A 23,092-nucleotide genomic window follows, 5' to 3' on the forward strand; every position below is an offset into this window, starting at 1 on the left:
TTTAGAACACCCCTAAATTTCTGAATTCTTGGCTGACTAAGGCCACGAGGCGGATAGATAACCAAGGAAGAGGCGAACGGAGGTCGAGGAGCGGTAGAGACACAATCACCCAAATTTTTTACTCCTTTTCAATATTCCAATTTTGAAGGAATGAAAATGTAAACTGTGGAGCAGATTTTTGAAGAACCCTAGAAAATTTGGGGAAAAATTGATTTTGGTAGATGCAAATGAGAGAGAGAGTGAGTGATAGATTTAAAAGGAAAGAGTCAAATTAGAAAATGTAAAAGTAATGTTACTTTACTTTTTCCCTCTTTGTTTACTGAGAAGAATCAGTGCGTTTTGATTTTTGAGTTTTTTTTTTTTTTTTTTTTTTTTCTTCATATTGGGCCCCCTCTGTTGTTGGGCCCTTGTCATTTAACCCAGTAAACAACCCTCTGGGCCGGCCCTGCGTGTAACAGATCTAATTTTGCAACCGTCTTGAGACAGACTTGCTACAATACATGTATGTGTGCAAATACAAGAAGGGAATGAGACGGATGAACTTCAATATGAAGAGCATTTCAATGCTTGTTCCTTTTTGTACTCGAAACTTTGTTGAATCGAAACTGTGATAAAATTAGTTTGTTTGTAATTCGTAATTCTTTTTACAGTTCGGTTAAGTGGTTAAGTTCAATATCGTACTTTCGAACGAAGATGGAAGAAAAGTAATCAAATGATACGGAGTTAATCTAGTCTAACCACATGTTCAAGTCGATTCACCCGAACATAGCAATGTCAAAACCCCTAAACGAATCCATCCTTGTCAATATCAAGTTTGGATCTTGGGTCCTGATTAAACACTATCTTTTCATGTAAATTACTCAATTATAGCGCTGCAATAAATCAGGATTTACGATAAACTAGCAAACAATTAGAGTATCATCAATGAGCGCTAAATCAACCCATCATTCTTCGATCCACAAACACACTTACAGCAATGTTTTACAGACATCGACAGAGAGTATATTAGGAAACTACAAGAAGAAAATAGGTCACCGAGTTGTCACAAGACTCGCAACAAGCCGAGTTGCACCAGGAATATATATATACCAGGGTAAAACCATATACTGTTCACAAAGAATAAACAAGCTCAGAAAATTGGGAAAATTTGACAAGGGATAGTCTGAAGTTTGTCTCAAGTGTCACATGAGTTTAAGTCTTCCACAAATAAACTCAAGTTCATTTCATTACTCTGATTTTGCGCTTACTTTCTTTGCCGGAAAAAGGATCTCCGATGAAATATGAAAGCTTACTTAGGGTATTCATTTCCAATAAAAAAGATAGAGCAAAACCAGGATAGTGAAGCAAACTTGGGATTAATTATGTCAGATACTCAAACTTCAGATTATTCTCCGGTAATTTTTCCAAAAAATTACTCCGTATGAATCATGCCTTGGAAAGAGGTTCACTCCCGAAGTAACATCACTTGGGGTACCCAGATGGGGGGTAGCCTTGAGGAGGATAAGCTGGTGGATATCCTTGAGGTGGAGCCGCCCCAGGAGGAGGATACCCATAGACTGGTTGGGGTTGAGCTGGAGGATACCCGTAGGCTGGTTGAGGTTGAGCGGGAGGATACCCTACAGTGGGAGGATAGGGCTGATCAATCCGAGACATCCCTTGAACTGGAGGCACTGCCATTGGCTGTGAACCAAACATGCCATCACGTTTGTCCATTTCAACCTTGTGTTGTGTCTGCAACATTTGGCAATCTACCATTACTAATCCAAATTAACCGGACTTAACTTCTGGTTTTCATCAGAAATTATCTGTCAGTGATTAAATGCTAAACAAACGATCACATTGGCAAACCAATTTGTACAAATAATCAACAAAGCCATGGCACTTGGCTGAAGATGCAAAATGTTATAATAACAAAAAAAAAAAAAAAAACCACTCTCATTGCTAAAATGAGGACGTCCATGAAGTCTCAACTACGAACAGAACATCACGCCACGTCTGCATAAGCAACTGGACTCAACTATGGCAACATGGAAAAGTCACAAGAGTCCCATGTTTTTCAACAACGGTTGTATAGGTACTCAAAATATGAGTATGTACGGAAATGTTGTCTCAAATTTAGAGCTGAATTACTTAATTGATTACTTTGTTGAGCTGGCTCTCCGCCAGAGTACTAGTCCATTTATAACATCAGCTGGTCTATATTAAGCAACAAATGCTATTTAACTATCACAACTCATATTAAGGACTATTTTCAGTTTAGTAAACAGAGCAACTCAACCAAGTAAGCATTAGCAGTGTAGCACAACTAAACTAAAGAAGACGGAATTCCAAAAAAATGAAAAGGTAGTACTCACTCACACACTTAACTGATACGGTAAACTTGTTACCTCCACTACTCTTAAGGCCTTGTGTGGACACAAGTTAAGGAAGGCAAGGAAGGGAGGGGGTAGAAGGAAAGCACGGGAAAGGAAAGGAAGGGGAGGGGTAACGGGACAGGGGTGGGATACAATCTCCTTCTAAATATGTCCTTTGTTGGAAGGATTTTAATTTGCCTCAGAGGCCTCCCCTTCATTTCCCTCCTATCCTAGTAGCTAACCAATCAAAGGATGTATGCCTCCTCCCTTTCCCTCCAAATCATCCGATCCAAACAAGGCCCAAATTTACAGGGTACAAGAACAAATTAGATAATACTTGGTGTCAGGAACATAGCACGACAGACAAGGGGAATGAAGAGAGAAAATGAAATTTGGAAAGATAAAGAGTAAGCGAAAGAAAATGTAAAAATGCAAAAATGCAAAAAGAAAAAGAGCAATGAAATAACAAGAAAATAAGAAAAGTGAAAACGGAGACATGAGACAAGAAGTGCATCAGAGTTTTTCTGTTGTAAACTTGTAGTTGCAATTCAATGGAGATTGGCTTTTGTGTCAAATTGAGATCAAATGTTTCAGGGATATATGACAAAGGAAACAGTGGCTGAAAACAGAGGTACATAGAATGGTGAAATTTCATAGCGCCTAAGAAATGATTGAAAAGTAAAAACAGGTTAACCGTGTATATTGGCAATTTTTTTGTTGGCGTGAATATTGAGAGGCAGATTTGTCATACTCCCTCCACTCGGCTTTGTTCATCCCATTTTTCCAAAATACGCGAGGAGAATAATAATAAATGGGAAGAAGAAAGTTGAGTAGAGGGAGTACGAATATTGAAACAGCCAACTGTGTGAACTGTAGATATACACAAAATTCTTTTGCCTAGTTTAACTCATTGTAATTGATCGAGATCGTGCACTTGCATCTTGACTCTTCACTACATTAACCACACATAATTCGTTTCACAAACTAAAAGCGTGGGAGGAAGCCAAACCTGCATGCACGCGCAGACCCTGCAAAACCAGAAAACCACTTATCAGATGGACATCAAAGCAAATGAAGAAGCCAAGGCCCCCTCCCTCCTAAAGAAAGATGGAATAAATGACAAAGAAATGTTACATACGAGCAGTAAACTACATCAGAAAGGAGGTTCAATATGTGAGATGCTTGTGAAATTTCTTCACTCCCAACAATCATAGCAACAATAGAAAATATACATGCAACTTGGTTCAGGCAGAACATGAAACCCTGTCATCAAAGGAAAACGATTTGAGAAAAATAAAAACAGCAAACTGCATGGTAATCTCACGGATAAGTCACAAGGAGAGAAGAAATACAATGATGCAGTTGTCACACTGTGTTGTCTGAATGTTGAACTCATCCTGCAACATAAAACGGGTAGAGGCCACAGAATTTGCAAAGCAGCAGAAAACCTGTTGATCACAAAATATATGATAATCAGGAACCAAGATGAAATGTTTAGCATTATTAGAAAAGAGCAACAGACACAAGGAAACAATCAATGACTCGGATAATCACATGAAAAGACAACAATGACAAAAACAATGTCAGTTCTCTAATGTTAAGTACGATTTCACATAATTGAGAATATGTGACCTCAGCCTCAACCACAACATTACCCTAGAAGAGGCATTAAAGGAAAAGTTATTGAATGATCATCCTCCATTTGATGCATGTCAAACAACTAATCACTCACCACACCATATAACTATATTATAATCTTCCTATAGTACCCTCTAGACATATAAGCAAAGTGTGGCAGATCAAATGGAAGTGAAACTTCACTTGTTGAAGGCCAATTTTTAGGCTATTTCCACTAATTTCTTAACGTGGAGTTGTGATTTGCAAATGAAAGTGATCAATTTTGTTGAGCAGGATGGAGCAATAAACAAAAAAAATCAGAAATACAATAAATTCGGACCGTCGATATAACAGATTAACAGCCTCCCACCGTGCTTACACACAACATATGTATCTACTATAAGAACAAGATATAAAAACCAAATCACAGCAACGTCGAAAGTAGTGTCTTTTGGCAAATAACAAGATATATTAAAAACTGATCCATACTTTGTTGGACTCAAAATTGACACAGCCTAAAATGACCTAAAATCACCTGGCCCAATCTAAAATGACCCAAAATAGCTAATTTTATATCACACTAAGAGGGCGTTTGGTAAACGGCGGATTGGTAAATTTTCAGCATAGTCAAGGCTTTTAGCATGTTTGACTTAACAATCTACTAATTTGAGTGTTTGGCAACCGGCATATTGAAACACTAGATTGGAGCCCAATCTACTGTTTTCCAATATGCTGCTCCCCCAGCATATTCACATTAGTAGATTGTGAAAAATGAATCTGTCAACCATTTATACATAAATACAACAATCTATTAACCTAAACCCGCTAATTACCAAACACTTGTATTGAATCTACTAATTGAAATATACTAGTCAAACCTGTCAATCAAATCTGTCATTTATAATATTAATCTGCTTCTGCTAATATTAATCTGTTGAGCACCAAACAGGGCCTAAATATTACCTTGCAATTTTAGTCAATATTTTTCTAATTAACCCCTTTTTAACTACGGAATTAAAAATGACCCAACAAGAAGTGACACATACCATAAATGACCCATTTGTCGGGTCTACTCCCTAGTACCTCGCATATGACAATACTGTATATTTAGGGAAAAAGGATTTTTTGTTTAAATTCCTTAATAACAACAGGTAGTTTGAATTTTGACACGTTCCTACAAGGATCCGTTGGTTCTAAGAAACAAAATACCAAATAGACTGAATTAAGTCGGGCAACGATATGCATATGTCATGGCATCTCAGCTAGTATATCAACAAATGAAAGGACCATGGTTGTTCATTCAATATGAGTCTTTGTAAAAAAAAAAAAAAAAAAAGTAATTATACCTCAGTAGCAAGACAAAATTCAGGGCAGCGACTCTCTCCACACCGCCCACTGCAAGGCATATAACCTCCACAGCACACATATCTACACATTGAAGAGAAGTATAGTGAATCTCACTTCATGTCATAAAATTTCCCATAATTTCTACTTGATGTTCCCAAGCATACATCAAGATTCGCTATGGACATTCACCTTGTCATATCATTATAAAGAGCGCGTTTCCGAAGCAGATATGATGCACATGGTGAACTGAAAATGAAGAAAGAGAACTTTAGCGGTGGTATCACCAAAACAAAACAAAAAAAAAAACATGAACAATTATGATGGTGTTCCGGAAACAAACAGCTGTAGGAGCCTATAGAATAATAATAGCAACATTTATATCAAGACAAACGACAAAAATTAATATCGTGTTTCCACTCTTAAGTGAAATGCTATAAAGAGAACATAAATGAAAACAAGTGAAGAAACGGACTAAAATTCTTGATACCAGAGAGCATATAACAAATGTACGGTCATAATTATTCAAGATGACAAATAAAGTGTCCACCCTCATTCCCTCATCATGGAAATGAGACCAGATGTACGCCTCCATTTTGTTTAAATACATGACTGGTTTTAATGGAAAGACATCTACATTATCATTTTTTAAACGATTGATAAACAAGTTACTAGTAATTAGTAATTAGTAATTATTTAACACAAAGCTTATAAAAGCAAAAACTGTTAAGAGTTCAATGGATAGGATACCCTATGTTGACAATTACATAACACTCAATTTATCTCTTCAACACCAGCATACATGCGAATGTTGCTCTTGTGGTGAAGCTTATAGATATTTGGTAGGTGTTCCACTTTCCTCCCACAAAGCCTCGCCTTTATACTCAACATTAGAAAACAGTACAATGCAACTGTTGGTAGACAGCAATCACCTTCCTTATCTCCTCCCTTTGAAAATCTCACTCACTCCCTTTATCCACAACTAGATAATGAAAACACTTTAGCAAATCAAAGTTGGGGAAAATCATTCTGTGAAATAGTACAACATTTACTCCATATATATAAGAGCAATTGAATGCTCAGAACTAAGAGAAACCAATAGTGATGTTCCAAAATGCGGGAAGGAGCATTGTCATATCATCAAAGACTAAGAAAGATATTACATATATGATAAATTCTAGCTACACCTCGAGTACCATTTCATTGTACACCTTTAGCCAATGAAAAAACAATTGCGATTTACAACAATTCTCACAATTAACAACGTGATTTTAACTTTTAAGTGAAATAAACGAGTCTTTTCATTTGCTGGGATGTGTGGAAATGTGGTACAGCGGATGTACCTTAAAATGTTTCAACATATACGCGAAAAAATTGACCATTGGATTAGCTTTTACGGACATGTTTCTATTTCTCTAAAAAACTTCGAGCAATTTAAAACTACACCTTAACATTATGGGTAGATTTCTGAGAGCCAGTCTCACAATAAACTTATTGTAGGACCATTTTACAATTAAAATATGAAACCAAAAGGGGTAAAGGGTAATATAAGGACCTATACTATGCATTTTTTTACAGGTAAGGACCTAAACATTTTAAGTTTACAGTTAAGGGACTCCTATGTGAATTTCGTTAACTTTAACGGTAAAACAAACATTGGCAATCTAAAAAAAGTGGAGTATCTAGTATGCAAGCAGTTAGAGCAATTTTCTTTTACCTAATTTCGAGGATCTCCCTTCAACTCTCCTTGATTACTTGATTATATTTGTTGATTGAAATGTTGTCATTTAAAATACTGACGGTACGTTATATGTCGTAGAGTTGTTTAATAAGTAGTGTTGTGTCGGTTACATGCACATATTAACTTTATATGATTTGTTATCATCTCAAACTGAACCCGGCCTAACTACATACAATCATACGAGTCAATAAATACCACCTAAGCTATAACCCGCTAACTTTTTGTCAGGTTCGTGTCGTAATTTTCAGTTCGAGTCAATAACTACCCCTCCTAAATTATTTCATGTCTTTCTCTTACTTTCACTGTTTATTCTTTCAAAAAAATATCCTAAGCAAGGTCAATATTTATCTGCTTCATGATAGAAATCTACACCATCCAAATCCAGTATCTTCTGTAAACTCTTTATTCATGATGAACTATACTAAATTACTAATTGATGAATGAATTCATCTATCACCATTTTTCGAAATCAGACGTAGTGGTTACAAGTTACAACCCTCAGTCACTACCCACCTGAGTAAACATGACAGATTAACTTCAGCAACAATTTTCCATAAACATTATTCACCTAGCATTAAAATTCAAAAGAACAATAATATAACTTCCTGGGCTATATTCATCCGCTGATTGGAGCCTAATTAATGTTAAAAGTGTTAATTTATCGCTCTTTTGCTGGGTATTTTTTCTTTTGTTATGAACTAAGTAAGGTTTAAAAATGTTAATTTGTTTTTTTATTAATGAGATGCATAATGGAGTTAACTCAGTTAAGTGTGAAGACCTTAACTGGAACATTTGAAAGTATAGGTCCTTGATGGTAAAAAAAAATGGTAAAGTTTAGGTCCTTGTCATCACCTTAACTCAAACCAAAAGTAATCAAATGAGGACGTATAATATAAAATGGTTTATTAATAAAAATAGACGCAATTTATGAGAGAATATGTAGGCGTAATAACGAGAGTAAGTCTCTTGTAAAACCACCTTACGATAAGACATTGTAAAACAAGTTACAAAATACTTTTATGCCTTTCACGACCAAACATGGTAAATAATGGAAGGTTATTTTTGTTGGGGTAATTAAGTAAATTAAGCTGGTTTTACAATAACGATTGTGTTTTTGCAAAGAGATACAGAAAAGATGATCTGAAACCTTTAGTAACATTGTAAGATACCGTCTCCCAGAGGGTTTTGCGTAACATTATATGCATTTACATTAGAAAATCCTAATTACACACCAGAAAAAAAAAAAAAAAAACATGCAAAATCGGGAAATCCTAAATTTAATTGTCAGTACAATTTTAACATTACAATTTAATTGTGAAGAAAATATAACAAGCAAAATCTGGAAATTCTAAATTATCACTATAAAATCCTAAATTTAATTGTTAGTACAATGTTCTTCACCAATAATCCGGAAAATAACAAGCGGAATCATAAATCTCAGCAAGTCAACTCTAGGTAAACCAAGTCAAACAGCAAAGAATTCACCCAAACACAAAAAATAAAGAAAAATGAAAGCAAAACATAATAAAATTAAACTTCAATGAATCAAAATTACCAGAAGGTCGCGAAGCAGCAATCTGAAAAAGTCAAACAAAAAAATTAATTATAACACCACAAATTCTCACCAAAAAAATGGAGAAAAATTGAAAAAAAAAAAAAGGAAAAAGAAAAGTACAGGGAGTATCGGCTTGAACAGCGTTAACGAGATCAGTGTGCCAAAGATTACGATAGTTCTGTCTCGTCTCCATTTTTTGAATGAAATCCTTTGACACCATTTTTGCTTGCTTGATTTGCAGAAAAGTTGTTGAGGAGTAATACCAAACGTTTGGGTCTTTTGAGTTTGAAACAAAGTAGTTTGAAACAAAGTTAAGGAAGTTGAAAAATTGAAAGTGGTGGTGGGGTTTTTGACGAGGATGGGGGGGACTCTATTTGATTATTGGGAGAAATTGACAAACTCGACCTGTCTTTATTTTGATGAATTTTGACACGGACGGGATTTACTCAAATTCTCATCTGTCACGAGTTTGTACATATTTTTTTAAATTGAAATTGTCTGACTTGAACTGAATTTAATAAAGTTGAATTTAAATGAATTGAATTGAACTGAAATAAAATAAAAAGATTATAATAATAATAATAATAACAATAATAATACCAATAATAATAAATATTATAATAATATTATTCATTATTATTATTAATAATATATTGATATAATATAACAATAATCTAATAAGTTATATAAAAAATAAAATAGTAATATAATACTAAATAGTATAGTAATAATAATAATATATTAGTAATATAAATGATAACATTATTAATAATAAATATAATATATTAATAATAATAACTAAAAAATAAACATGATGTATAATTAATATAAATAATAATAATAATAGATGTAATCTAATAATTTATTAGTATAATAGTAATAATAAATATGTTATTAATAATATTAATAAAAATGAATATATTAATAACATAATAAATATAATATAATAATAATATAAATATAAATATAAATATTAATACTACTAATATTGCTATTAATCATAATAATGATATAATAATAAATAAATATATTAAATATAAATAAAATAATAATAATAATAATAATAATAATAATAATAATAATAAATATAATAGTAATACAATAAATATTAAAAATAAATATTAATATAATAATAACAATAGTAAATAAATTAATATAATAACAATGATAACAATAGGAATATAAAATAAGAATAATAATATTAATGTTGAAATAACTGAACTGAACTGATCTGAACTGAACTGAACTGAACTGAATGGAGCTGAAATGAATTGAACTGAACTTAATAAAGCTGAACTGAACTGAATTGAACTTATTAGAACTGAAATTAAGTCCAAAAGAACAGGGCCTAAGTGGGAGAGACAACTAGCTTGTGTATAAAACGGCTTTAATTAACGAGTAGTGAGACAAATTAAATAACATATTTCGTATGACATTTTGAGAGGTTTAAATAAATTGATAACGGGTATGTATGTACACACTGATCGCGGGTGGGTTTGAATAATTAAAACAAAAGTAATTGTTATTAAGTACTTCCGCCTAGTATTGATAATCTTTCTTATTATGGGTGGTACACGTTTTAAGGGTTTGATTTAAATAAGCATAAAATATTGTTGTGGGGGAGAGAGAGAGGGGGGAGGGGGGTATTGTTTAGTGTAAACAATAGGGACTATCAGAAAATTCAAGAAGAATTCTGACAAATTCCCCAACACGGCTTGGAATGCAATGACTTTCAGTAATTTGGTAAAAATAGTAGATGACCCTCTAAAATGCTGAATTTTGGTGACAATTTAATCCTAATTATGAACTAAAACTGAGCCAAATTTCAAGATTTTACTAGTAGTCTAAGTAATTTTAATTAATTGAAGAACTCAGACTGACAGACACAATACTGAAGACTGCCTGACTGAAACTATGATTGATTTCTGGGATAAAAGAGGGATATTGTAATACTACGGTTTTCTATGTCTTTGGGTACTCTATCGAGTAGGGCTTACTCTGTCGAGTAAGTAAGTTTGGTTTACGAAACAGTGTTCTGTTGATGGGTACTTGATCGAGCAAGTTGGGGACTCGATCGAGTAAGGGTCACTCGATCGAGTAAGTTACTTACTTGATCGAGTAAGTTGGTTTTACTGGTTGTTTTTTACGGGTTTTGATAACAACGTGAGAAAGATATATAAACTTAATCCGTCAGTTTCTTTTCATTTTTTTACACTTTTCTAAACTTCACAAAGATAAAACAAAGTTACGTTGCTTCTCTCTCTCTCATTGCTATCAAATCTTAAGGGCTAGAGTCGTCGGATCGTTGTGTTCTTTACGCTGTTGAGACCGTCGTAATGTGGGTAAGATCCTAGTATGGTTTTTATGTTGTTTCATTGATTTTGGTTGAAACCCTAATTGGGTAAATTGGGGGTTTTGGGAGTATTGTGTTTATTAGATGGTAATTATATGATTGTATGTTTGATAGGAGGTGATTTTGTTGAAGAACGATTTTGATTAGCTGATTGTGACGATCTTGGTGATTGCTTTTCCAGGTAGGGTTTCCCTACTTGGTTATTGTTTACATGTAAATTGGTTGGTTGATTGGTTGTTGATGGTTAATGGCATTTATCTATATCGTATTTTAATTGGTAATTGTTGATGTTGTTGTTGGTTGTTGTTGTTTGTCTGTCGTTCTCGAGGTGTGTCCTCGGCTGAATGGAGTCACTTGCGGGAGTGGCTTCACGCCCTTGATTCGCCCTCTGTGGAACCCGCCACAGGAGGGGATGTACACATTAAGGAACTTGGATTTTTGCTCGGTATTGATGAGCGGGGCTTAGGTGGGCACGGTTGCGGTCCCCCACTGGCGGTGTGGAATATCTGTTGCGATGGGTTTTCACTTTAGTGTGTAGTCAGGTGTGTGGAGTTGTGACTGAGTTTGGGTAATGTGTGTGTTGTATCTTATATAGTGTGTTTTGTGTAATCAGTAACTGACCCCGTTTAAATGTTTTAAAAACTATGGTGATCCATTCGGGGGTGGTGAGCAGTTGTCTAGCAGGTATTCTATGGATGCGCGCGGGATTAGCTGGGGATGGAGTCGCCACGAGTCTGATAGTAGTCTTCTGCTGTGTTATCATAATACTTTTGTTACTTTAGTGGTAGTTTGGTTTTAGAACAGTTGTACTTTACTTTACAGTTAGTTTTGATGTAATTACTTTAAACTTATTTATCTAAAGTATGTTTTTTTATGGTTAATTTGATAGTCATTGCCTTGGGTAACCGACATGGTTGCATTCCCATGTATTATGTGGTCCTGGTAAGGCACTTGGTGTATGGGGGTGTTACAGATATAATTATCAAACTAATAACCACAGCAAGCACGAGAGATTAGCTTAACAATTTGTACACTTGAACTTGACACAACCACAACAAGCACAGGTTATGACAAATCCAAACACAATGTGACTTAAACAACAGCAAGCACAGGATTGTCCAAGACACACCTCTAGGTACTTAATCAGTATCTAAGCAAGCACAAGACACTATTAAGCCTGACTTATAATTAAGACTCAGCAAAGTTAATAAGAATTTGGTTTGTTGAGAGAAATCTCAAGGTTTTTCATTTATCAAAAGTCTACCTGAAACAGTGGGAGGTAGAGGTCTTTATATAGGCATCTCCTTGTCTTGATCTTACAAATAAACCCTAGATATCTCATCCAAGGGCCAGGAAATGTTCTTAGGAAGCAAACAAACATAAGGAAATATATTAAAAACGAATACAAGGTGAAAGTAAGTAAACTGAAGTGAAAACAAAAGGTAACTGCAGGTGAAAGTGACAGGTTTTTTGCATTGGGCAGTTGGCTACTTTGGCTGCTTGCATAAAGACTGGTTGAAGCCTTAACTTCCTCTAGGTGCTATCTGAAAATGTATGGGACAAGGCAAAGGTTCTTTTAAGGACAATCTTCAAATGTTTAGTTAGAAATGGAAAGCTGCTTTATGCTTTATGCTTTCCTGTCCCAATTTGCAGCTTGGCTTCAGTTTAATTTCCGTGGATGGCATTGATCTTCTGGCCTGGCTCCTTGGGTTGATTTAGACTTAATTAAAAAGGGATTCAGCTTGCCAGGGTGGCTGTTGCTGGTTTTACTGATGCTGGTTAGGTCTGCTTCCAGAAATGGGACTGGTCTTGGCTTGGTCTTTGTTGCAGTGGCCTGTTGTGGCTTGGTCATTGCTGGACTGAGCTAGGTCATTGTTTAGAAAGTCAAGGCCATGGTCCTCAGCTCCTGCTGCATATTGTGGGGTATTGTTGTGGGATGAGATGATTAAAATAACATAAAGTATGAGTATTGTAGGTATTATTGTGGGTGAGGTGATTAAAATAAATATAAAATTTACCAAAAAAGAAAATAGGGAAGGTATTGTGAATAGACGAAAAAGGAAATAGGGAAAGTTATTTAGAATAAAGGGAGTAATATAATATTACAAATCACGTGTAAAGTAGAAAACACATTACATTTTTTTTTAATATCTTCATTTAAATATGTATACGTCTAGAATAAAACATTGATTATAACTAACTAGATATTACTTTTAGTTAAATATTTTATATGTTATCTTATGAAAATGATATTTGGAACGTTCAACTTATTTTATTTACAGGTAAACTCTTAAACATCATTATTTATAGTTGTTAAAAAAAAACAAAAGTTGAAAATCTTATAGATATTGTTTGACACATAGCACAAGTAAGACACAACCAAAAGCATTTGAATAAATCTTATAGATATTCTCAAATAATATCACACGTTATACGTAAAAAAAATAAAAATTGCATAAAATTATATTCACATCATTTTGAACAAATATTAATTAATTTGGAACATAACATGCCGTGAAATTATATAATTTGAGAAATTAATGTTGATTGTCGCATTATTCGAATAAATTTTATTTTAATTAATATGATATTTAGTCAGTCACAAATCTATTTGTAAAATGTTGATCATGCGTAATTAACTATAACTTATTAGTTTTATCAAAATTATATGTATTTTATTTTAAAACACTGAACTTAAACCAAAAAAATAAAATTTGAGAAAAATTAATATATTTTTATTTGCAAGTAAAAATATTAAAGGTTATATATCAATTATATTATTTTTTTCAATTATAATAATAAAATTTTAAAACAAGTCGCGCGAAGCGCGGAATACTACCTAGTTACTATATTATTAGTGGGTAAAAGTAGCAAATTTATTTGTTTTACAATAAACTTATATAAGGCGGCTTACACACATATTTGTATGAAATGATATTTTTAAGACAATGGCAGGGCATATGGTAGACAATTCACCTCATATCTGCATACTTAAATTAAATGGGTGAAATATGAATGATACTTTTTATATGAATTTAGGTATGATATGGATATATGGATTAATGTAGGGTGAACAACTAGTCTTGCTTACAACGACAATATTCTGTAATAATTTCCAATCTATTATTTGGTCGCATACGAGTCGTGTTAACAATTATATTGTACACGCGTTAGCTCATATTGTTCCAAGGTTATTGGTAGAGTTGTATAGGCGGCTAGTTTACCACCTCTTGCAAACAGTGTTGTAGTATTCGACATTTCATTGTTATAGTAATGCCTTCGGAATTCTTTCAAAAAAAAAAACGACAATATCCATTTTAAGGGTAAAATGAATTCAAATATTAGTACTTTATGATAATAAGACAATCCGTTTGACTCATGATTCTTACACTTTCTTCCTTATTGTGTTGGTCTACTCCCTCCGTCCCAATTATTATGTGAGGGATGATTTGTCGTAAGATAAGGAAAATGGGACACGAGATGAGACACAAACGTGGGACATAGGATCTCAACTCTTCATTTCAGGGTGTCTCAAGCAATTGTTTTGCCATTCTATTTTAGGAATGCCAGCAAATAATCATCCACAATCAATTTGGTTTACTTCTCATCTAATAATTGACCCACTTTTCTTTTCTTGGACTTTGAGACAAAACCAAAAATAAATAAATGTGGAATTGACCATCTATGAATGATTATTAGTGGATGAGTAATATTAGGATTATATACATATGGGCACATGGGTTGATTTACTACTTGATTATATTGCTTAAAATACACCTTATTGCCATTTCTTAATACTACCACTATGGTGGTGACTTTCACTACATTTATCATCTTATTTGCTTGCACGTAATAACTCGAGGTGTTAACTCATCGCAAGAATACAAGTCAATTAAACTATTGATACTGCTCCAAACTCTAATCAAATCCAACGAATATAACTTGTTTTACCAAGTACTTAGAGCTGGCAAAAGCTGATCCGACCCGCCCGAAACCCGACCCGATACAACCCGAAAATTGGGTGACTCGAAACCGAACCGACCCGACTCGATAACTGATAACATCCTTATTTTTTTCCAACCCGACCTGAACCGACCCGACCCGATCTGTGACCCGATATTGACTCAACCCGATAGATGACCCGATAATGAATTAGCTTAATAATGGTGTAAATAAGACCAAATTGACATTAATCTTAATTATTTTCACTTAAAATTACAACTAATACACCTACACGTTGTTTAAACATAAATTTACCCATCTAAAACTAAATACTCCCTCCAATTTCATTTATTGTTCCCCTTTCTTTTTGGCATAAGAAATAAGGGAATCAATTTGGACCACACAATACACATGACCCCACATCAAATTGATTTTGGACCACACAAAATTGTCCAAAAAAGGAAAGAGGGAACAATAAGAAAATGGATGGAAAGGGAAAGAGGAACAATAAATGAAATTGGAGGGAGTACATAAGATAAAATATATGCTTATAATCTGACCCGATACTGACCCGACCCGACTTGCCACCCGTTGATGACCCGACCCGAAGATGACCCGACATGACCCGTAACCGACCCGACCCGTCGCTAACCCGCCACAACCAGAACCCGATATGACCCGACCCGTAACCGACCCGAGTGACCCGATTGCACCTCTACAAGTACTCCGTATAAGATGGTCTTTTCACAGCATGCACATTGTTGAGATTTCACCCATCTTCGTTCTACACTTCTACATATCAATAATCCCACAATTGTCGAAAAAAAAAATATCAATAATCCCCTTTTAGTCCACACTTGCAATTAGACCTGGTAAATTGGTCATTCGGGTCGCGTTTGGGCCGAATTGTTTTCGGGTCATTTTGGGTCTGATCATTTGGGTCACTCAGGTCATGATTTTGTCATAATTAAGTCATTTCGGATCATTTTAGATTTATCAGGCCATTTTGGGTCACTTCAATTCGGGTCTCCTCGTGTCAGGTCACTTTCGGTCTCAAATCAGTTATCGGGTCAGCTTTACCAGGTCTACCTGCAATGATCCAGGTCTATATTTGTGAACTTTAAAGAAGACATTTGTAAGTTATGATCAAAGACCACTACAATTTATGAGCCAGATACTTAGCCGCGTGCCTTCTCTTACACCCAACAAATCTATGAGAAAAGATCAATGGGAGATTGCAGATATCGTAACAATTAATAAGAGTTCAGATGTTGCAGAAAATGCAACTATGCTATGTTCTATGTATTATATCAGACGTGCTATTGCCATAAAGGATAGGCTACAAAATATAACTCCACTCTTTATCCGTGTCGAAACTAGTCACAAAGAAGAATAGGACTTGGCATAATTACTCACTATTGTGGTTCTCCTGACATATTTAGGCACTCTAAGTGTAAGCTTTCAAGTATCTAGTAGGTATATCGTGCTACTCTCTACAAAAGGTTACTCCTGAACGCCGAGACCAATTTAGGGGACAAAAGCAAGACAAAGGCGAGTATGGACCCAAAGAAAATCTTGACAAAATACTTGATTGGGTCGTTATCACCTTCCTCAGATGCACCTGTAGACATTGCAGTGGCCAAAGGTAGGGCTTCCGTAACAGCATCTGCTAGATCATTGATGAAAGACGGGTTGCAGTTGAGGGCAGGTACACGGCCCCAGTTCTCAACACCTGACTCGAGGGCTAACTCCCTGTATTCCATGTCTATTTCTTCAAGTGTCTCTATGTGCTCGCTCACAAAGCTACATTAAGTTGCAAGAGAAATACGATTTTAGAACTTTCAGATTCATAACATACAAGATACAACCCAACAAGTAGATTTCATCTTACCACCAGTAGCATTAGCTTTTGGATCAATTTTTTATGCGTAAACAAGCAAGTGGGTTCGAGCATGAACTGTTTGATGGGATGAACCAAAACGGAATACGTAAACTACTGGCTAGGACAAAGGGAGTACAAGATGCCAAAGTAAAAGCTTTGGGATTTAGTCCGTAGTCCATACCCCAATTAAAGTTCTAAAATTGGATATAATTCTTCAGCAGGGCTCATAGTTCATACTAGTATGTTGTCCGTTAAGACGTATCTTATCCCTCATGATCTTCAGAAACAATAATAATATGCACCAACGTAAAATGCTTGAAATTTCAGCTGATATTAATAATGACAAATAAAATTGATTGAACTACTCTATCATCATTCATTAGGACAACAAAAGACGGAAATGAACTCAATCAATCTACATCTCACCTCACAGGCACCGCTAGCAGATTCTTGACTCCTTTCTTGCCAAGCTCAACAAGAACTTCATCAGTATACGGTTTCAGCCATTGCACTGGACCAACTCGACTCTGAACATTAGGGCATCAAGAAAAGAATTACGACAGAGAAGAATTAAAGGAAACAAAAAAAATACTCGGCAGTATTAGTGGCAAGAGAACGATGCAGACAAAAGGACTAGGAAAAAGTAACTACAAAACTACAATAAAGAAGGTTCATATGTTCAGAAAGTCAATGTGTATACAAGATTTTCTCGTTTCAAACCTGGTAAGCAAGAGTGTGATCGTTGTTGATCCCTCTAGATTTCAACTCTCTCATAATTAAAAAGATGCAATCCTCCATCTGGTCTTTGTAGGGATCGCCAGCATTCTCTACATAGCTAACTGGCACTCCATGAGCACTGAAGAATATCATAACCTAAACATTTATTTCAACAATGACAATTAGTGTCAACATGGAGTTTCGTCTGAGACAGTTTATGTGAAACCAACCACAATGTTAAAGTATTCCTCATTTAATTTTATGGTTAATGAATTGGCTTCACATGTAAGACCGTCTAATGTAACTTATTGTAGAGTTCCAATCCAAAACAAAAATCTAACACAATAGTTAACAACAGGAAAAAAAAGGCCAATTTTGCCAGTCAATGAAAGTGCCTACCTCGTCTGGTGAGGAAAAAGATTGTAGCTCTTTCTCAATCAGGTCGGCCATAGACCTTACATAACCTTCCCGTTGATACCAGGATCTAATGATAGCTACAGGGAGACTAGAAAGATACGCATCCTCCCTGAAACAGACTTGAATTAGAGTAAGCAAAAAAAAAAAGTTAACGACGACTTGATTTAGAAACAAGGATACCTGAACATATTCTGCAGAATTCGAAGACTGGAGCCAGTTGTAGATATAGAATACTGGGGGTAGAGAGGGAGAATAACCAGCTTTGTAATCTTGTCACTCTTAATCTATATGAGCAAATGATACAAGTTCAACCACCTTGTCTTGGCAAAATCAAAATATAAAACTTTCAAGGGTAAAGAAATATAATATTGACCCTTTGCCGACTCAGCTATATGACCAAATGCAAAATAAAAGCAACAGATTTGAGTGCTTGAAAGAAGAATGTCGAGTAGTAGCAATTTTACTAGTTAAAAGGTTTCGAAAATGCCTTTTGAATTTCATTTCAAAATTCAAACTAACACCATGGAAAGAGTCAAGCATTATACATAACAACGCCTTTTGGACTTTGATTAGGATTAAGCTTCTATTGTTGATATCATGTACAATTCCTGTTCAGACACAGCAGACAGGGAAAAATCTAATTGAAAATGAACCTGATCTACTGCCTCTTTGTTTACAGGAAAGCTTGACAATGCGAATTCTTGAAATAAGAATGTTTTAAGTAAACAGAAATTATATCTGCTAAGTTCCTAGAGAAAGTCACTGTTTTTTGCACTGCAATTCAAATTAACCATAGAAAGAGTAAAATAGTCCCCATTTCATTGCATGCTCCAATTACATGAAACAACAATACGCTACTCCTAACACAGATGAAGTTGGCAACATTAAACTCCTTCCATTTTTTATTCTCCCATTTGACTTGTCAACCTTTTTAAGGAAATGGTCTTTGTTTGCCCAATTACCCTTCATTAGCTCTACTCTCAGTCTCACATTAACCTCATCCAATCTACCCAACATACCCACCCCAAGACCAGCCACCACACCGACACTACACAAATACCAACCATCAACGCTATCACCGCCGGCCACCCTCAACACCCAATACGCCGAGCATCAACTCTCAACTGCCACCGCCATCCCATGACCTAGCCACCAAATCCTAGATCTAGGGTAGGGGGTGAACAGGGGTGATATCTTTGATGGAGGTTGGTGGTATAGTGATGATTGATGGGAACAGGACAGGAACGACGTGGGTTTTTGGGTAATAGAGGGTTAGATACTGAGGCTGGTTTTGGGTGGGCTTTGCACTGGTTGGGTATCTGGTGAAGAGGAGCAGTGGAAACGGCTAGGACTTGTCTTTGTTAGAGTGGCGGTTTGCGGGTCATCGCTTTGGAGAGTCGGTGGCGGATGGGTCGAGATTCAAGGAAGGCCAGGTCTGAGGGTGGATCGAGGTGGTTGGGATTGGTGATTGGGGGCCCGAGTGTTGGATGAGGTGAAAAAGGGTGCCGCAGGGGTAATTTTGGTAAATACAATTGAAATAGTTACCTTATAAGGAAAGCATGAGAAGTGGGAGAATAGAAAATATAGTACCCAAAAAGGAGGAAGTATTATGCCAACAGGTTCAAGCAAACATGCAAGCTACTACTAGAAAGAATTTTATTTTTCTTCTGAGTATAATACATGACATTTAATTTGAGCCTCCGATAAAACAGCAGATGCATCTTTTATTTCATTTAAATGTAACAAAGGAGAAAAATTGAATTGAATCGAACACGATGAAGCGCCTCTTGATGAACGGTACCAATATCGCATGCCAACATAGACGGACACATTCTTATGCTTTGTTTCCAACGCCAACTTCAGTGCATTTGCCTTCATAATTTGACAGTTAATACCATTAGAATTGGCAGCATGGTAGAGTTTAATTATAATGAACTGAAATAAAAACAACTATGGATAAGCATTATACTAAACACACACACACAAAAAATACCACTAATGACTAACTTGCTCATCTGTGATTTTTCGTAGTGGTGAACCCCCTCCAATGGAAGCATACCCTTCCTTGCTTTTTGGAGCTCTAAGTGTAGAGATAAGTTGAGCCAAAGGTCTTTGCAAAGCGAAACAACCTGGGTAGGCGAATGATGTCCTAATTCAAAATTATGATTGATAAGAAAGTCAGTATATATGTTTTGGGAGATAGAAAGCAAATCAATATATGAAAAATGGAATCGACGGACAAACAGAGTCAAAAAGGCATACTGGATCAGCAAATAGATTGTACAAGAACGGTTGGACGTCATCAAGCGTATCAGGTCCACCAAGATTCAGGAGAAGCACACCAATTTTCTCTTCTGCAATTTGTGAAGTAGCTTCCACCTCACCATATGTGCCTGTGTAAGTGGTTGCAGAGCAAAAAGAATTCCCTACTCTATCACTTCTCATTTTTAGCTGGCAAGAAGATAATCCAATGCTATTTCTAATATGACCATCGACTGATCGAGAAGGAGGGACACTGCAGGAACGGAAAGATCTACCGAATGACACGCCATCTGAACAATGGCTACATGTATACCTAAAAGGGAAAACGTAAATGGTTAGTGAAGATGATCAGAAAACTGCGAATTATAAAAGTCTCACCGTGCACAAAATTAGCTAAACAGAGTCATCAAGAATGGTACATTTGCCTTCATTTTTGGGTAAATTTCTGTATTCATGCCAGTAGATGAAACATTGATAGCTATAACAAAAAAAAAATGATGCTTGGAAACTTATTTACCAAAAAAAAATTAAGAGCAGCAATGACAGGATGTAGCATGTAAGGAAATGCGAGTATTGAAAATGTAATCAACCGATATGAACAAATAAGAATCTCAGTTTAAGGTGTGAATGTGTGATAGGTAGATTAGAAACCACAACTCAAAGTTCAAGAAAGGTGAGTTACCACTGATAACTAATCAACCGAGTGATAAGTCATTAAATCGTCCTACATGGGCCACATGGAGACAAAATCCCACAAAGCACCATTACATAATCACCCAAATGACTCTCCGGAGACAACTACTTCACACCTTTAATGGCAAAATTGTCTCCGACTGAATAATTAGCACGATGTAGACAACAAATTTCAGAAATATGGCTAAGAAATTTATAACCTTATGATTTTGCTATCATTGAAACAAAAATCATAGAGTCATTAAGTCATCGAATAGAATACTTAATTTGGTTCAGCTAGTCCAAAACAAATACCCAAAACTGAATGTTTACTTATAACCTAGTCGAAATTATAAAAGAGGCCCAGATACATTCGAGGAATGAGAACCTAGATGGTTTAGACTATAAAGAAATTTCGTAAGTACAAATCCGGCATGTAACTGGCTTTGTTCAGCTTGAATCTAATATTTTCGCAATTGCAATCCTAGAACATATTTTCCTACAGGACCACGGGGAATCAAACACGGCCATGACTCTTATTATACTTCAAACAATACCCATTGTTAGAATAACACAAAAATGATCAGATAGCATCAGGCTAATTGGAACAAAAATAACAACTACCACCAACCCAAGTTCGATATTTCCGTCAAGTCCAACACCCCCTCCACCAATCTGTGACAGCTTGATCGTGACTGATCCAACGGAAAATCCATAGTTTTTTTTAGTAAAGGGAGCCATAACCATAAGGGCAGTTTTGGTACTAAAAGGACTGAACCCAGGTCATAAGTAAAACCGCTTTTGACTTTACCGGCTAAACTAGCTAACAAAAGACGGCCAGGGGCACAGGGCCATCATCAAGAAACGATTAATCAGCAAAAGGTTGGTGATTGATCATAATTCATAACGTATACAATACTCAACAGGCTCACAATTCAACTAATACAACATAGGTAATTATTAAGAGTATAAAATCGATCTTGGGACACCAACCCGACTAGTAATACACAATTAAGAACATGATTAAACTTACAAAAAAAAAAAAAAGTATAGGACCAGTGATAAAAAATGAAAAGCTTAGTTACCGATTAAATCTATGCCTGGAATTAGTAAAGGCGGTGATTTGGGAAATGGTAACAAAAGTTGCATCCATGGCGTCTACACAAAGAGATCAAAAAATGGAAGGGAAGAATTAAGGGTTGTAGTGTTTGTGTAGAGAAATTGGGACTTTTCTTTTTATATTGACAAAACTATTGAAATGGAGGAGGCTTGACCCAATAACTCGACTCAGAAACCAAAGCTACTCGAGAGGCAAACACTAAATTTACGGTTTAGACATTATTGATAGGAAGCAATTGGTGAATAAACATGAATCAGGGATCAAAATTTTTGGTCAGTCTTGATCAATGGTCAGTAGAGAAGTGAAATTACATCTTAATGAACCCTATACTAATGAATCAAAGAATGGGAGAATCAATCAAGTGAATTGATATAAGAGGTTACAAGCTTCTCTTGCTTACTTGTGCTCCATATTTAACCCAAACAAAGACGATTAGCGAGATAAATTCATGGACCAAAAATCGGAAGTTGAAGATGAAATTAATGAATCAGAAACTTCCATCTACTATATCTGAACTAACGGTAAACTGCAGTAATATTTAGATCCATTTACTATAGAATGATGATTATTTTTACAAAGAATTCACCAAAATGCTGCTAAAAAACAGAAATGGAGTTACATGGTACAACTTTAAAGACAAATACTCAGAAACTAACGAAAACCCATCTTCACAAATATGATTACAACAGTTTTAAGACAAATTTGAGCAACAAAACAACCTTAAAATGAGAAACTAACGTGAACCCATGATTTAATAACAGTTTAGGCAAATGGGTTTTCTATCTACTATAAAATGCAGAAAAACAGGTTTGAAAAGATGAATTAGCGAAACCCCATTATTTAAACACACAATTAAGAACATGATTAAACTTACAAAAAAAAAAAAAAAAGTATAGGATCAATGATAAAAAATGAAAAACATAGTTACCGATTAAATCTATGGCTGGAATTAGTGAAGGCGGTGATTTGGGAAATGGTAACAGAAGTTGCATCCATGGCGTCTACACAAAGAGATCAAAAAATGGAAGGGAAGAATTAATGGTTGTAGTGTTTGTGTCGAAAAATTGGGACTTTTCTTTGGTAAAATGAGGGAAGGGAGTTGGTAGCTGCTACCAA

The 23,092-nt window shown here is 35.3% G+C and overlaps 1 protein-coding gene and 1 pseudogene across 3 annotated transcripts; both read right to left on the bottom strand.

The window, feature by feature from the left end:
- Positions 1 to 873: 873 nt before the first annotated feature.
- LOC141587245 (uncharacterized) lies at positions 874 to 8,902 on the bottom strand. Of its 3 annotated transcripts, none has more exons than XR_012519734.1 (8): positions 8,732 to 8,902; positions 8,612 to 8,633; positions 5,508 to 5,564; positions 5,318 to 5,399; positions 3,707 to 3,802; positions 3,489 to 3,617; positions 1,432 to 1,748; positions 874 to 1,106 (listed from the first exon to the last, which is right to left on the bottom strand). XR_012519734.1 is itself a non-coding variant. In XM_074408696.1 (8 exons), the coding sequence occupies exons 1-8, from the start codon at positions 8,829 to 8,831 to the stop codon at positions 1,462 to 1,464; spliced, it is 771 nt and encodes a 256-aa protein (XP_074264797.1). In that variant the 5' UTR covers positions 8,832 to 8,902; the 3' UTR covers positions 1,394 to 1,461. The 3 variants fall into 3 exon arrangements, 2 of the variants coding, with proteins under 2 accessions (XP_074264798.1, XP_074264797.1); XM_074408696.1 differs by lacking the exon at positions 874 to 1,106 and adding an exon at positions 3,364 to 3,382 and having other exon boundaries at positions 1,394 to 1,731; positions 3,493 to 3,617; XM_074408697.1 differs by having other exon boundaries at positions 874 to 1,748.
- Positions 8,903 to 16,136: 7,234 nt separating this feature from the next.
- LOC141587246 (ferrochelatase-2, chloroplastic-like) lies at positions 16,137 to 22,808 on the bottom strand (annotated as a pseudogene).
- Between the last annotated feature and the right edge of the window lie 284 nt (positions 22,809 to 23,092).

The sequence above is a fragment of the Silene latifolia genome, chromosome 6 (genome assembly GCF_048544455.1).
Source record: "Silene latifolia isolate original U9 population chromosome 6, ASM4854445v1, whole genome shotgun sequence".
In the NCBI taxonomy this organism is placed as follows: domain Eukaryota; kingdom Viridiplantae; phylum Streptophyta; class Magnoliopsida; order Caryophyllales; family Caryophyllaceae; genus Silene; species Silene latifolia.